Genomic DNA, 17,417 nt, shown 5'->3' on the forward strand with positions numbered 1-17,417 from the left:
ATTCTAGGTTCTGACTACCTGGAATGCTAGGCTAACCTCCTTGGTTAGCCTAGCCTTTCACACACACTCTGGTTTCAACAGTGTGTGTAGTTGGCCCCATATGTTAGGCAGTAGCTTGATACAGTCACCCGGCCTGAAACATGGTGAAAATGGACGATTGAATCCAATCCAATCTGTGTCTGGTGACCTTACTCTCTGATGACATCACTCATGGCCTCTAGTGCCTGGTCTGAATGGTTGCAAATCAGATCATTTACACCCCCACTGTTCTGTAATTGTATCAAATTCCATCCAAATTAAACTGCTCCATATTGCTGCTTAAAGCTGCAGTATGTACCTGACAGAAATATGTTTTTTACATATTTGTTAAAAGTGTCAATATGTTGAGGCCGCTTAATATGAGACAGATAATCTGTGAAAAGATCAATCTCCCCCACCTCCTGAGCTACTTCTGAAGAAATGCACTCAATGCAATCAACCAATCAGAGCCAGAGGAGGGGCTTAGTGCTGTCAATCAACCTTATAAATGCACTGCTAAATGTGCTAATAGTGGAGAAACAACTTACCGATCTTGGAAAACCATTTATCTGCCATCACTGGTGGCCATGCTAACTAGCCTTAGCTTTCAGGGCAGGTTATGTTGTGGGGAACCAGCTGTGATTGACAGCACTCAGACCCTCCTCCTGACTCTGATTGGTCGTTTCTGACAAAGCCGGTTCATAGGGGGAAGACAGAGGAGCTTGACGTTTTTCGCACATTATCTGTCTCATCCCATACTGTCACCACATGACAGTTTTATAAAATATGTTTTTTTTGTTTTTGTTTTTTTACATATTTGTTAAAAGTTACATATTGCAACTTTACTGAGTTTCTTTTTCGGGGAGTTTACATTCATCTGTACTAATCATGTGTTATGTCATTTGCTAAAGCATAGAATGCAGAATTTTGACAAAATTATCCCTTAATTTCATTTGCTGGTGGCGACATCCATAAAAAATAACTTAAACATTTGTTATAAACTATATACACACGGCAGCACTGCGGCTCAGTTTTCCCATTCGGCAAACTTTAAAACATTGAGTGGAAAGACGAAGCCAACACAGCTATTCTTGCCAACAATCATTTGGATGGTAGCAGAGTCACAGCTACTTCAGTGACAGACATAAACACATTGCTCACTCAGACATTGAATTATGGCCAAAGCTTAGGATTGGGTATGCTGCTAACTAGTACGTTTCACCTGCACCCTCCGTCTCGACCTAAAGACAGGTTTCAGGACAAGCAGCCATGTCACCATTAGCCTGCGGCTCCTTTAAGAACCTCTCCACCTCCTGTGAGTCCACTGCTACACTCTTTGGTCGGACATCGTTGTCGTTATTCTTGTTCTCATTGATCACCTTCTTCTTCTCTGTCATTTGCTGCCCCTCTGCCCTGCTTGTATGCTGGTTGGTCTCATCATCTGCCAGTGTGACCGTCTCACTCAGATAGACTGCCGGTTCACGGGGTTTCTTCTTGATAAATAAGAAGTTGCAAGTAGCCAGAACCACTCCTGAGAGCAATACCTCACTTCCTGCCAGCAGGAAGACGTACATGTAGCTCTTGGTAGCGTCCAGAAGTCGCCCTGAGACAATAAAAGACAAGAAAAACAATGACAAGAAGAAATGTGGAGGTGCACTACCATCAAGATGGGGCTTGGGTTTACTAAAAAAAAGGTTTTATTTTGTTCATTTACAGTTCAAAATGATGGTAAATGGACTGAACTTATATAGTGCTTTATCCAATCATTTTGACCACTCAAAGTGCTTTACACTAGAGTCACATTCACCCATTCGCACTCACATTCATATACCGATACGCAGATTGGTAGGCAATTTGAGGTTAAGTGCACATCGATGTGTGGCAGAAGGAAGCTGGAATCGAACCTACAACCTTCCAATCGCAAGACGACTACCCACACAGTGACAGTCGCCCCATGACACATGTTATCTCACATGTTAACAAACATAAGTTTTAAATGAAAAGGAGTTTGAAAATCTTAATCTACCCCTTCTCTTCAAAGTCACTTTACTACACTATGACCCGGGGTTGCTCACAGGTCACCCTGCACCCTTTACCTGCACAATATTTTTCTTTCAACAGTTTGAGTTGCTCCACAATCTGTTTGCAAATCAGCAAATTCAGCAAACTCTGAGGTGTTGATCATCTCTGCTCTCCCTTTAGTTCCTCCTTTCCCTAAAGTTTCACCGATTACCTCCAACACAACAACAGTGATCTTTGATTGCAGTTACACATTTTACGTAATCTCAAGTTCATCATCAAAATCACATCTATAACCCTCTTTAGCTTCTGATTTAGCATTCATTTATAATATGATAACCATAACTTATCATAATCATAATTTGAGTTATTATAGGTGTTCTAATGAAAAGAAAACAGGAATCATTCATGACTCTAATTATTTGAAACCAAAGTTACAGTTCATTCTTACAAGTAAAACAATATTAATATAAGTATTTTGTTTTGGGTCTCATTCAATTACTCAACGTGTTCAGACTTCATTTTGTAAAATTTTCATGCATTGACATAAAGAATAGTCTCAACTACAACACTCTCTCTGCCTGACTATGATTTCTTATGATTAAATACAGAAATACATAGAAATAAAGCAAAGCTCGCAGGAGACAACACATAAAAATACAACCTCACTGATTTCATTGAAGTTTGATTTTACTGTTGGTTCTTTGTTAGATTCATTTCAAATGTAACTTCATGTATTGTTACTGTTAAGCTAAAATCTCCAGCGTGGGGCTAATGGGATGGCTTCAGGTTATCTGACATATGTTATGATTATTATATTTTTCTGCTTTCTTCTTAATCATTTTATTTTTGTCGTTGACATTTTTCTTGTTCAAAGAATAAAGATTTCAAAATTTCTCATGTCCTGAAAGATTTGTCCAACTTTAAATAATTTTTAACTCAAAAAACAAGGATGACTGCTGCATGACTACACCATCCCCCCAGCAATCAGGCTTAGCAAGTTGTTTAGGGGAAACTCTGTTCTAAAAAAAAAAAAAAAAACATGCTTGCTTGGACAAATATTAGACATAACTGACTGACCTGCACTTGGTGGTCCCACCAGCACAGCAATAGCTTCCGCCAGGAGGACAAGGCCAATTGCACTGGAGAATTTTTCAGTGCCAACTATTGCCATCAGCACCTCAAACTGCAGGGCGCCCACCATGCCGTAGGAGACCCCGAAGAAGATGCAGAAAATAACCAGAGACACATAGTCGTTGGCCTGGAAGAAATGTAAAAAAAAAAAGAAGAAAAAAGATCAGCTTACAGATCCTAAATTCTCTACATCAGTGAGCAGAAACTGTTCATTAGTAGTTCATGACTAACAAGTCTTCACCCACTTGTGAGCCAACCAGGTCGGCAGTTCCATTAAAGAGCATCGCAAAGCTGAACAAATAGACGCACCGAGGCCGCACCCATTTCAGTCCGGCAATCACACCACAGGTTGGTCGAGCAAAAATATCTATGAAACCCAGGATGGTGAGCAGCAGCGCAGAACTGGTGTCCTCGTTCCCCAGCTCCTTGGCATAACTCACAACAAACACAGGTGGCACAAACAAGCCCAGCACCATGATGGATGCTGCTACGGTGTAGATGACAAACCCCCTGTCTTTGAATACAGAGAAGTCCAGCAGCTTCTCTTTCTTCTTCTTGTCCTCCTGGTCGTGTTGCTGTTCCGCAGGCTTGAGATTCTGTAGGGGCTTCATGAGGGCTCCACACACACAGCAGTTCAGCAGAAGCCCACCAAGAATGAGGAAGCCTCCCCTCCATCCATAATAATCCTGAAGAAACTGACCCAGAGGCGAGAGGCCGCAGAGGAACACGGGGCTCCCAGCAGCAGAAAGCCCATTGGCCAGAGGACGTTTCAGGTTGAAGTACCGATTGAGCATGATGAGAGATGGCTGGAAGTTCAGAGCTAATCCCAGACCTTCATTAAAGACAAGGACAAGAAATGTTTACGTAAAAAGGCTGAAATTTAAAGCTGCATTATACACCTTTTCCAAAGTCGCTTTTTACATATTTGTTAAAGCTGTCATGAGACAGGTAATCTGAAAAAAGCTCATCTCCTCCGCCTCCTCCCTTGGCTACTATTGACATCTGAAGAAATCCACCGCTCCTGGTCAAAAACAACCAATCAGAGCCAGGAGGAGGGGCTCAGCACTGTCAATCAACATCATGTATGTGCTGCTAAATGTGCTAATGGTGCTGAATTCACTATTCCAACAGGAGAGCAGGGGATAGGTTGTGAGAAGTATGTACACAAGGGTGATTGACAGCACTTAGACCCTCCTCTGGCCCTGATTGGTTGTTTCTAATGGAGCTGTGTATTTGTACAGGTGGCAGCAGAACCATAGGGAGAAGGCAGAGGAGCTCGATTTTTTTCAGACTCATATTATAGTGTCAGCACACAATGATAGTTTCAGCAAATATGTAAAAAATATCTTTGTAAAAGTTACACACTGCAGCTTTAAGATGGAACACTAGAAAATTAGATATTTTTATGAAAACAAGACTTTGTAGAATCCATCTCATTCCTTTGCGTTACTGGCCTATATCTAGACCAGCGTTTCTCAACCCTGGTCCTCACTGCCCCCCTGTCCTGCTTGTTTTAGGTACTTTCCTTCTGCTACACACCTGAATTGTATCTCTGGGTGATTAACAGGCTTCTGCAGCACTTGAAGGTCATGCAATCATTTGAATCAGCTGTTCTGGAATAGAGGCACATCTAAAACATGCAGAGCAGGGGGGCGGTGAGGAGCAGGGTTGAGAAACACCGATCTAGACAGCCAGTTGGATAAAGAAAAATAAAGGATTCAAAAGTTTTGTGCTTTAATGCAAATTTAGTCAGATTTAATTTAAAAGTCTTAATAAAATTACATTCAGTAACTGTCAATTAGTCATTTGAAAGACAATTCAAGATAAACGCCAAGGATGGATTTTCAGCTTCACTGAAAATGTGAATAAGAAAAAAAAAAAAAAAAACAGGGAAACCTGTGATGACTCCAGTAGAGAGGTAGATGTGGATGATGCTGGTGGAGAAGGAGGCCAAGATCATTCCCAGAGAGGCAAAGAGGCCTCCCACCATCATCACAGGGCGGCAGCCGAAGCGGTTGACCATCACACTGCACAGAGGACCTGCACCGACCAGAGCACAGACACTCTAATGCCATCAGCTGCTGCATTTAGGTACCATTCAGTTTTCTGTCCTAAATATTTCACTCAATAATTTAAATAACATTGCATTAATCTTGCAAAAAAAATTTAATAAATTGTCATAGTAAAAAGTACTTTATAGCTATGTTAGTCTTTTATTAAATTTGGAGAAAAAAACTTTGGACTTAACTAAAATAAATAGAGATGTGATCCATCTCTATTTGATCCATGTTGAACAATTCACCAAATTCCACCAGCTTTAGAGACAGAGATGTAGGGTTTCTGAACTAAACATTTTATTTCAAACTTCAATACTCCTATGAATGACAAGGAAATAAATGTATTTCATCTAGATGTCTGTGACCATGACACACTTTGCACACAACTGATTTAGCTGTAAGTAGGTTAGTTTGCTGTCAACTTATTAGGCTTTCTTTCCCACCATTACATGTGCAGTATTAGCTTGAAATGTCTTCTTAGGGCCAAGCAACATATTTGGGTGAGTGGTAGATTCAGAGGCTCGGCCTTAACCCTTGATTTATGGTCAATTGTTGCCAGGGTAACAACAGGGTAACAACACAAGCAGCTTGGCCATCTGCTACAATAAAGCCAGTATGCATATGGAGGTTTGTTGCATCAAGCAAAGTTGCATGGATAGTGGTTCCCAAAAATATGAGAACCACTGTGTGGTGTGGAACACTGAGCTGGGTTTCTGAATGATCTCCAGAACTTACAGTTCATGTAAAATTCTTCAAATTACTGAAACACAGTTTACCACGACTGTTACAGGACAGACATTCTAGCTAAAAATGGATAAACTTCAACTCACCAAATTTCACAAAGATTTACATATAGAATTTCATTCAATAGAGCCAGTCACAAGAAATATCACTCTAAAGCACTTTACCAGACAAGCAGGTCTAACTTTTAACAAAAACTGATAGTGATGATGTGTAGGGTCTGAAAAGCGTATTGTGTGCACATGAGCTTCATATTCATGAGCAAAACATCAGTTATTACAGTTACTGGTGTTCCCCTCCAGTTTCAATGCCATACAGCAGCATACCTCTGCTACTGGAAGGAACGGTCCATCTCCCCAAACTACATTCTGCTCTCATCAACCCCCTGGTGCCTGCTCTCTGCTGTCAGCATGCAGATTTCATGACAAATGTTGAACTTTGATCAAATATTACAGTTTTGAGTTGAAAATGGACCAAAATGCAGACAGGAGCTCAGGATGAACACCGAGTGCATTCTTAATGAAAATACGAAAACTTACAAAGCTCATAGCAGCTAGCATAACAACAACAACAACGGGACACAACGGGACAGCAGAGAACAATACGGACCAGAAAGCTATAATATATTCAGAGACAAGAAGATAAGGGCTGGTGGGACTAATCAGAGGTAAGTAAATGCAGCTGGGGGAAGAGAGCAGGCAGAGAAAATTAGGAGATGTGAAACAAGAGAAGGCTAAGGAAGATGGACAAGGATCAGCCAAAGGGACACCATGGATAAAAGAACTGAAACTAAAATAGAAGAATGGAATAATGATCTAAGGAACCTCAAATAATAAAACATTTTTGCCTCTGCAGGCCTGAATTTCATTAATAACCTGGCCTAAGTACATAAATGTCATCATCTGACATTTTATAACCATTCTGATGAGCTGATTTATCTGTCTGATTAAAACATTATAAACTGTCATTTGAAAAATCAACATGAGGTAAGCTGGATGTGATTGGAGTAAGGCAAGTCCCACCTTCCACTGACTGGGTTTGCATATAACTAATTCTAACTGATGACAGTTGGAATGAAGAAATTAACAAACTCCGCTTGTGAGTTTGTTAGGGTGCTTCTGTCGGTCTACCAGTCAGAAGCATATAGGAAATATGCTTCTTATATAGGAAATAAATGAGAGGTTGTAAAGGAAAGGGTTCCAGAGATCAGAGGAGAAAAAAAGAGTTAAGTAAAACCAGATATTATTTTTGTTTAATATAGTATCATGTAAATTGAATTAGTACACTGATATTGCCTTCCGTCTGTGTATTATGCAAACAAACAGCAGCCTACCTGTGCCATAAAGCATCGCCAGCAGGATGGAAGAGATCCAGGCGGTGTCGCTGTATCCAACTCCAAACTCCTGGATCAGCTCTTTGAAAAACACACTGACTGCTTTAGGGAATGCGTAGGAGAAGCCTGTGATGACAAAACATCCAGCCAGCACTGCCCAGCCCCATCCTCCATCTGGGGCCTTCACACTTGGTGCTTCATCATCCACAACAGCACCTCCCATGGTGCTTTATGGCTGTTCCTTAATGGAGGCAGTGAGATACTGGAACAAACATAAAATATTAGGAAATGAAATTCCCTCTACATTTTAAATTCAGAGCAGCAGCAGGTGGCACACTGTCAGATTGAATTTCTTTCCTTAGTGTGGATCCACACAACTCCTAATATTGATTTTTCATTCTGGCTACATTCTGCTCTCATCAACCAGTTCTTAATTATACTGTATTGAGTAAATATAAAGAACAGTCCTGCAACAGTGACTCACAGTTTTTAATGAAGGATTCTCCTCACAAATCTTCACAATTACACGTTATGCATATCCAGCAATCATGGAATGAAGAAATGTCGACCGGATCCGCAGCCAGAAAAATCTACAATAAAAATCAGACAGATCATGTAATTTTCTCAGTATTTAATAAAATATAATAATAAAATAAATCTAGAATTTCAGACATTATTTTCCACCCATTAAACACTAGTACATTGTCTGGTTAGTAAATACAGACATTAAAAATTATAAATGAAAAGCTTGTCATTTTCAATCTTATATAGCATTTTATCAAGTATAGAGGACTCCAAAGCGCTTCACACTACATTCACCCACACAGTGGGAAACCACTGGATTGTGGCAGCTGTGGCTACTCCAGGGCAGACTGCCATGAGGTGAGGCTGCCATGTACCAGCACCACTGTGTCCTGTCACCACCACAGGCAGGGTGGGCGACGTGTCTTGCCCAAGAACACAACAACAGAGCAGGAATCAAACCAATAACACACAGACTGAGGGACAAACTTGTACCACAAATCGCCACCATCGTGCCCAACAGGCTACATACCAGATTACTCTTTGCCAGCCACATAGAGAGGATATCAATGCCACAACAGTGTTTGACTGACTATATAAACTTCTGACTGGACAACACCATCCGCACCAGAACAATGAGATGTTTCCCTAATAACAAACCAGTGGTCTGAAGGAACTATTGAACCTAATAAAAGAGCCTTCAGAGAGCACGACAGGAAATTATAGACAAGCATACAGAAGCAGCTCAAAGTCCAGATTATAGAAAGCAAGGAGAAGTACAGGAAGAAGCTCGAGACCAAACTACAAAGAAACAATGTCATAGATGTGTGCTCAGAGATGAAGATCACAAGCTTCAAGCAAAAGAAGGATTAGACAGATGGAAGTCTGGACAGAGCAAGAGAGCTCATCATTCTCCACTCCTGTCCCCAGCCAAACAGACCTCCCACCCTACTTTGACCCACAGCTTGCCAGTCACACCTTAAATGTTTCATCTTCCACCTCAGTCATTGACTCTTCTGTTTTTACAAGTTTCTCCAACCAAATAAGGAGATGCTAATGCTCCCATTCTGTCTCTTGCCAATCTGTTTGTCTCTAAAAATCTTGTGAAGAGGCAGCTGGAAATACTGAACCGGAGAAGTGCTCCAGGTCCAAATGGTGTCAGCTTCACAGTCCTGAAGGGTTGTGCAGAGCAGCTCTATGGGACTCTGCAGAACCGTGACCCAAGAGAAGGTTCCAGTACATCTTGCCTTGTTCCAGTACCAAAGAAAACCCACCCATCAGTCATCAATGACTACAGACCTGTTGCCGTGACATCCCTCAGTGAACAGTGGATAAGATGCCACAGAGTGTTGGTGGGTGTACCTCTAAAGTGTTGTCAAATCTAAAACAGTCATTTTCAATATTTTCATTATAAGAACCTTTCCTGTGGCATGTCTTCGAATACCAACTTTTTTGTTTTTGTGTCGACTGCACATTCAGATTGGGTGCTTTGTTGAACATCAGTGCTATTTGACATAAATTTATGTAGCATATTTCTGTGCTTCTTGTGCAAGCTCTATTGCCCTTTCAGCTACATAAAAAATTATTTTCCATAAACTGAAATCCTGCAGGGTGTGAGCAATAATTCATTGCTAAATAGTATTTTATGCTATAATTTGCACACCCAGGAGATGATGTAATGCCAAAAAGATGTGTTTATATCTGATGTATATCTGTCTGTGTCTGTGTTGCCATTTTTCCACCACAGAAAAAGCAGGTAATCTCGGTCGCATGGTCAGGTGTGGAACTAATGGGACATATTTTCTATATCACACATTATAGCATTCAGATGTTGCCTGAACCGTAGGAAGATGCCTGTTAAGTTGTTGCTTAGGTCTTACCCTTGGAGAAGCTGATCATTTAGGCTTGCGTCTTTGTATTATGCAGAGCAATTGAACACAATATGTAGTTTAGTGGGCTTTTTGGGGTGAAAAATCCCATGGTGAGGAATATGCCATTGTTTTCAGTGTTTCCTTTCATTTTGCACTTTGGTTAATGTCCAAAGTACATGTAAATTACGTAGTCTCTTGCAATTTTCATCTTTGTTGAACTTTCTTTTTAAGTCTTCAAGTCTAATTTCAGCAGCCTTTCTGTTCTCAGGTATGTGTGGCCTTTGTTTGAATAGTAGAGGCATCTCAAAGTGTTGTTCATTTTTCCTTATTCTTTCCTTGAGGATATCCAAAAAGATTAGACCATTTTGTCATTTCCTTTTGTCCTTAAATTCTGACTTTAGCACATTAATGACATTCAATGAAGTCACAGAGGATAATTCCTTTATTGTGACTCTGACAAACTTGACTCTGTTACATTTGACTGATGGTGTGGAGCCTCCAACAATACTACACCATAGGCCTGGGCACATTCCATATGGCTCATAGTCTTCTCCTAGTACAACTTTTGGTGCTAAAGCTCTGGGACAATTGAATCTGATAAGGAGTCCCACATTGCAGCTCAGGAAAAGTGGCATCACATCAGTGATTTCTATCAAATGGAGCCATTGTTTTGCTGTGTCACAGGTGGGTATATTGTCATAATGAACTGATATGGAGTCTTTACTGCATGAGGGAAGGTTAAAGAGAATGTCTGTGTCATAACCACTTTTCGCTTGAGGTGACTGCTTGTAGCTGGTCGTTTACTCCTTCACTGACAAATGTGCTATTTCTTTGTGTATATAATGCTCTTTAAATAGGTTCTGCCTTTTGGATACCATACAGAAACAATCAATGAAATGTTACTTGACAGACCCACCTTCATAATGTTGAGAGCTGCTGTGGTTTCATCTGGAGTGTTTAAAACTGTGTTGATAAGGCAAAGAAACCTTTCTTTTGCAATGTCATCATGTAGACAAGTTGGATGCTTTCCTTTACAAATGTCACATGAGTGGCCATGGCGACAATCCTTGATGTTATGTCCCACTTTAAAGTATCCATAAGATGCTTTATTATCCTTAACATATGTGTGTTTCTTTTCCAAGGGTTTATCTGAGAAGCTTGGCCATTTTGTCAACTGGTATTCTTCACTTTTGCAAAACATGAGGGTATCTTTGCTGTTGGCTGTCTGTTTGTGCCTTTTTGTTTTAGTACTGTGGTTTGAGTTATGAAGACTTGATTGGATCTGTTTGATTTGGATTGGATCTGTTTGATTTAAAGTCCATTGTGGTTTCTTTTCTCATAGAATTGGGCACGTGACTGAACAACATATGAAATAATTGGAATCTCTGCCTCAACAGCTGCAAAAAAAAAAAATCCATGCCGCCCATAAGTGTTACCGTGACCTGGCAATTCCAACGGTATGCCAGCCAGTCTGGAACCTTCTGTAACAATTATGGATCGTCCTCACAGTCACTTTCAAGGCCTTTTTCATGTGACAGAGCTTAATAAAATGTGTTCAGGAAATCTGAAGATGTCCTTAAACCCTCTGCATCCTTTGAGCTTATTTTTGTCCATTTAGACCGTTTGTCTCTGAAAGGTCTTTGGACAATAAAACCTTGACCACTGGTCAAGTCTTTGCCATGCATCCCTACATGTCTTGTCATCACTACAATAAAATGTTCCCTCAAAAAAATATCTGCCCAGGCCTGTGACATACATTTTCAGCAGGTGAAGCTTATCACCAGATGATATGCCTTTGCAGTTCACAAGTGAGGTGAAAGAGGCCCACCATTCCATTAGACCTGAAAGTTTGAATAATTTTCATTAAGATTGGTGGTATTAGACATTCCTTTGGGGTATCAATGTAAGGAGTAAGCCACTGGGGGTTGCTTGTTCATAAACAGCAAGGTGATCAACAGCATGTTATTCTGTTGAATTTCCTGATTGTCCATATTTATGTAAATTTTTTCACCATGTATCTTGAATTTTGCACGAGCTTCTTGCATTTCCTTTTCTGCCCCTAAATGCTGACATTCTGATTTTTGTACATCTAATTCCCTTCTGTGTTGCTCCTCCATTTCTCTTATTTTTTTCCTTGTGTTTGATCTCTTTCTGGATAAACTCAAAAACTGATTCCTTTGCAGCTAACTGCAGCATCAGTCCTTTTGGCTACAATACTTGAAATGTCAGACTGCATACTGACACTTGACAGTACCATACAGAGCAAGCAAAGTCATGTGAAAATAGCTGATAAAGACGCTGCTTTTCTCTAGCTACATCAAAATCTTATGTTGCTGTTATATGTTCACATAGTATTTTCATAAAGTTTTCTGCATCTTAGGTCAGGAGATGGAGTACTATGCTCCCTTGTTTACTGTACAATTTCATTGTGTCATTAATCAATTTTCAATATTGTCTGCCACTGCACATAACTCTTGCTCTGACAAGTCAGACTTGAAGCTTTCCCTTGATGCTCTGAGTCTGATTAGCCCTTTCCATTGTTAGGACAAGGGACAATTAGCCTTTTTCTCCGTTTTAATTATTTTTTCTTTATGGTAGGCTATAATTTTCTCTGCTAACACAGGAGGGCGCTCTGAGCACCTGGGTAACGATAATTCAGATGGAGAACACATTTTAAGTTCAGACAACAGATTCTCTTTGCACTCAGTGTTCTTTAATTCTTGTACCGCTTTGATGCATTAAAGCTCTTATTTAATTGGTTTCTGTTTGTAACTCATTGCTAAAGCCATCCATTTTTGTAACTCACTGTTATCTTAACCGTTAGCTTCTAAGCCATCAACCGTTAGCGCGTTAGCTGCAGACGCCATAAGAGCTAAAACATGTAATATGTGTGCAATTGATTATTTTATATTCTTATTCAAGTGCTATTTTAAGTTTATCACAAAAAACAACAACATATTAACAGAACAAAATACACGTGTATAGTAATACTTTTTACAATCGACAAACCTTCTGACTCTTCGTAGTGGCTGCCAATATGAAACAACGTGGAAAAAATAACTGCTGGGATTAACAAGCTGACTGCTATGCAACAGCGTTAGACAGGAAGTGTAAACTCAAAAAATAAAATCATACAGCTCAAGCCGGAAGTCCTTCAAGTAGGCTTCATAGAACGTTAAATGAAAGTATCTCATAACTTTGAATAGAACTCAACTATAACAAAATTGAACAAATAAAAAACTTTATTGGCCATGCTAGCTAAAGTTATAGCAGTGATTATCAAACTTTTTACACCAAGTCTTGTCTTAGCAAGATTTCATTTCTTAAATAGTTATGTATCAGGATTCTGAGGTTTCGTTATAAAAATTTCATTATAAAAAAATTAAACTGCATTTTATCCGTTTACCACTGCTTAACTACCTCACAGATGCAGTTTTATTATACATTTCATTTATGTTCAGAAGTTGACATTTCTGTTTGTAATTAGAAAAGTTAAAATGTAAATGTTGACCTTTGTTGTGAGGTTTTACCAATGCAGACCTCCAAATCAGTGGCTGCTTTTTAGAAAAATTACTTGCAGCAACTGTGACAGACTGGCGACCTGTCCAGGGTGACCCCGCCTCTCGCCTGGAACGTTAGGTGGAGAGGCACCAGAACCCCTCCCGACCCCACAAGGGACAAGGGTGTTAGAAGATGGATGGATGGATACTTGCAGCAAAAAACAAAATTTTTTGCATGTTTGTATTTTTCTCAAGTTTCTCATTAAATCTTTCACACAAAAGAGTACTACAGCATATGAACTGCTCCAGTGTTTGAAAGAACAAAAGAGAGAAAAAGACATCCATATTTTAACTTATGGATATATTATTATTATTATTATTATTATTATTGTTAACAGTTAAGGCTACTACATACTTCAGACGAGAAAAAATTCTCTCTCTCAGGGCTGCCAGACAATTATGACATCTTGCAAGCAGCAAGTTTTTCTTTGTTGTTTTTTTTTTTTTTTTGCATGATGGGCAACAGCTATGATATATACTGCTGTGGGAGGACTTCCTAGGAAGTCTTTATTTGAGGTTCTTGTGAAGCAGGATTTCCTTGACAGCAGTGCAACTGCCAGATAACAGAGCAAGCCTTTAAGCAAGCCTCTATGAAACTTCATTTGCTCCACAACGTGTCCTATGGAGGATAGCTGGCTGTGACCTTTATTCTGTGTTTTCACAGTCAGATAAAGAAACTGCTTGATAATGTTAACATTCTCTTTGTGTTAATGTGATTTATGTCCTCTGGCAAAGTTACACACATGCATAATCAGGTATAAGATTTTGGGGAGATTTATGGGGAGGGAGGGATGGAGGGATGGATGGGGAGGGAGGGATGGATGGATGGATGGATGGATGGATGGATGGATGGATGGATGGATGGATGGATGGATGGATGGATGGATGGATGGATGGACGGATGTCGTTGTTTTTCCCTTTACATTAAGGGGGTAATGCTGCTGTAACCAGGGAGCCCTGGGTTACCATGCCCCTCCTGTTGCTACCCCAACCTTTACATGGATGTAATGAATGAAATGTAGTGTTCCCATCCTTACTGCATACATACAGCACTCACTGTCTATGGGGTGAAACAATGAAAGTTTGTAACTGTCTAGGTTTGAGACTTGACCTTAAAGCCACTAATTGTCTTTTACTGCTGTTTTCCAGTCTTTAAAAGCTGAAAGCCTTACTAGCAGCAAATATTACACAACAGCAAAGAACATTTTTCCACTTACTCTTTAATAAGTCTTTCACCCATAAGACTTATGCTTATGGGTGAAAAGACTAAAATATGCAGAAAGCATTTCATTTGAAGACTCATCTCTAAGACCTTGACCTCCACAAACAAGCAACACCAGAAGATCAACAAGTAAAATTTACAGCTCTGCCTCATCCTATTACACTTTGTAATGTGCAAGCTCAGTTGCGCTAACTTCATCCTTCAAATCCCCCCCACCCCACCTGTTATTTATATGCTCCCTCAGACTCTGCAGCGCTTCTACACAGCCACCTAAATCAACAGCAGCCTTACAAAATCCTAACGCTACCATGTATTGGATAGTTGTTCTTTAATTCCCAAAGTATTTTTTTTAATCTTCAAGCCAAATAAAGTCACTGTTTTGACTGTGATCTTGTGGCTGGAGGCCCCATCACCTGATTTACAACCTGAGGAAACAGATGGAATGAGCTACGCAGTAGAAATGCCTGATTGGTGAAGCCAAACATCCAGCAGCCAGTGTCTCCGGGTAACACGTTTCTGATGGGAATCTGACGGAACAAGCTAGAAAGAAAGAGTCTGACCCATGTCTCAAAAACACAGATTCTTCCAAAAGGTCATTATTTTTTAATGTGGCTGTTGCACAAATGTATTTCCAAGAAAAAAGTTGTTTTTTTGTTGTTGTTTTTTACAGAATTTTGGAACCACACCCTACACCGGGGCCTGATGTAGCATATCAGTCTTGCTAAAACTCTCGCTTCACATTGGAGGCCTGTGGTTTCCTCATTTCTCACCATGTTCTGATGTCAGTTTGTGACCTTCAGTTCACTTTGCTATTGCAGCAGAATAATGAGCCACACAATACCAGAAGGCCAACAGCCACAATAACAACAACAAGACACCTGATGATTCGACTGGTCAGGTTCATTTACGTTTTCACTAAAAAATAAAATTAGCATTTGAAAATGGCATTTTGTAATCACAGATCAAATTTACTCAATATTAACATTTGATGGATGGATGGATGGATGGATGGATGGAGTGTATTGAATGAAAAGAACTTAGTTGTGAGTTGATGATGCTAAAAGTAAAACGAAATAGAATTTGATCTTAACTCAAACAGAATCCTTCATCAATTCGAGCCAGATAAACCTTTGAAGATAAAACCGTTTTGCAATTTAACTCATATGATTCATCCCCGGTACATCGACATATTTATCTGCTCTACTTATATTTTACCTCTCTGCATATTTACATCCCTAACTTTAACAGAATTGATAACGGTGAGGACAGAATCTTGAAATTTTCAAAATAAAAGCTTCACAGATAAAACCAACACCTCCTAACTTGAGAGCGTTCTGATCTACCTTCTCTCCTCTCGCCGCAGCAGGCTTACACCTTCATCCTGGAAACTGCTGCAGTCATTTCCTGCTGAATTAGATCGCCTCTAAAAGACCGAGGAAAAAGTACCGCGGTAAGCTCCCGCGACATGATGAATTTCACGCAGTCGTCCCGGAATTAAAAATGCCACATGATAATTAATAGTCGCATCTCGTCCAGCTGTGACAGTCATTGGACTACCGCTGATGTGAAACAGGAAGATGTGTCTGCACCCAGCGGACTGCTGAGCGTCTTACCGGATCATGCAGCCGGGAGCCGTCCCTCATCCAGCCTCAGCACCTGCGCGTCGTTCCAACCTGCACGTCTGCCCGCAGAGCGTCAGAGCCGGGCAGACCGAGTTGCTGTCGGGTCCTAATGCCCCCCTGCTCCACACCCACCCCGTCACCCTACCCCACAGCCTGACCTCACCAAGAGGAAGCACATCAACTCATACGTGCTATTTATAGGCTTTGTTTTCTGTGGCCTGCGCATCACCGTCACACTGACTGCACCGAGTTCCCGGACAGTTCGGAGGGATTCTAGCTGCTGACGGCGCCCACACAGCCAGAGCTGATAGACATCTGAGCCATCAGAGGCTGTGTTGACAAAATGTCCCTGAAGACAAAACACCACCTGCCAGCAACGAATTATTTATACCCCTGATAGATTTAGAGAAACAGCAGCACTCCGATTCAAAATAACAAGTATCTGTCCAGAGAGAGAGAGAGAGAGAGACTCTAGTAAGAGTACAAAAGTATTTGGTAGAAAGAAGAAAGTACTGAGAAATTAACTATAACATCTGAGTGACTCTTATATAAATGACATCTTCAGACAAACAATGTACAAATCTACACAAACTCATTCTGGCGTTTATCTTTAGTCGCATTAATTACTGCAGCAGCATCTTCACAGGTCTGACTATCAAATCAAGCCTCCACCTGCAGCTGATCCAGAACACTGCTGCTGGAGTTCTGATTAAAACCAAGAAGATAGAGAACATCACCCAGTCCTACAGTCCTTCACTGAGAGAACAGACTTTAAAATACTGTTGCTAATTTAAAAATCACTGAATGTTTTAGCACCACAATACATTAAAGATCTGCTGATGTATCACCCTTCCAGATCTCTTCTGGTTCTGGTTCTGCTTGGCATCCAGAAACAGAACCAAACATGGAGAAGCAGCATTCAGCTTCTATGCACCACAAATCTGGAACAAACTTCCAGAAAACTGCAAAACAGCCAAAACACCAAGTTCCTTTAAATCAAGACCTGTAAATCTCACCTGTTTAGAGTTGCTTTACCATGTTGGCCAAAATATTTGATGTGTATTAATGATTTTGATGATATAGTTGATAAAATATAATGTTTATTGCTTGTTTCATACTAGGATACTGTATTGTGTTTTTATGATGTAAATAAATTTAAACTGCCTTATTGCTGAAATGTGCTTCACAAATAACCTTCATTTGATTTGTCAATTTTTAAAAGATTAAATAAATAAATAACATTGTCACAAAATAAAAGATTCAGGCAGAATAAATACTGTTCTAAAACAGTGACTGGAATAGCCAGAGACTTCCCAGA

At 40.1% G+C, this 17,417-nt stretch overlaps 1 protein-coding gene across 4 annotated transcripts; it reads right to left on the reverse strand.

Annotated features, from left to right (window-relative positions):
* Positions 1 to 834: 834 nt before the first annotated feature.
* Positions 835 to 16,434, reverse strand: LOC106935370 (monocarboxylate transporter 4). Of its 4 annotated transcripts, none has more exons than XM_015015807.1 (7): positions 16,091 to 16,434; positions 7,787 to 7,892; positions 7,303 to 7,564; positions 5,068 to 5,211; positions 3,417 to 4,003; positions 3,118 to 3,298; positions 835 to 1,621 (listed from the first exon to the last, which is right to left on the reverse strand). In XM_015015807.1, the coding sequence occupies exons 3-7, from the start codon at positions 7,523 to 7,525 to the stop codon at positions 1,260 to 1,262; spliced, it is 1,497 nt and encodes a 498-aa protein (XP_014871293.1). In that variant the 5' UTR covers positions 7,526 to 7,564; positions 7,787 to 7,892; positions 16,091 to 16,434; the 3' UTR covers positions 835 to 1,259. The 4 variants fall into 4 exon arrangements, with proteins under 4 accessions (XP_014871293.1, XP_014871295.1, XP_014871296.1 ...); XM_015015809.1 differs by lacking the exon at positions 16,091 to 16,434 and adding an exon at positions 10,612 to 10,833; XM_015015808.1 differs by lacking the exon at positions 16,091 to 16,434 and adding an exon at positions 15,821 to 15,911 and having other exon boundaries at positions 879 to 1,621.
* Between the last annotated feature and the right edge of the window lie 983 nt (positions 16,435 to 17,417).

Source organism: Poecilia latipinna, unplaced genomic scaffold (assembly GCF_001443285.1).
Source record: "Poecilia latipinna isolate Pla-1442-1.1 unplaced genomic scaffold, P_latipinna-1.0 Scaffold1956, whole genome shotgun sequence".
NCBI classification, from domain to species: Eukaryota; Metazoa; Chordata; class Actinopteri; order Cyprinodontiformes; family Poeciliidae; genus Poecilia; species Poecilia latipinna.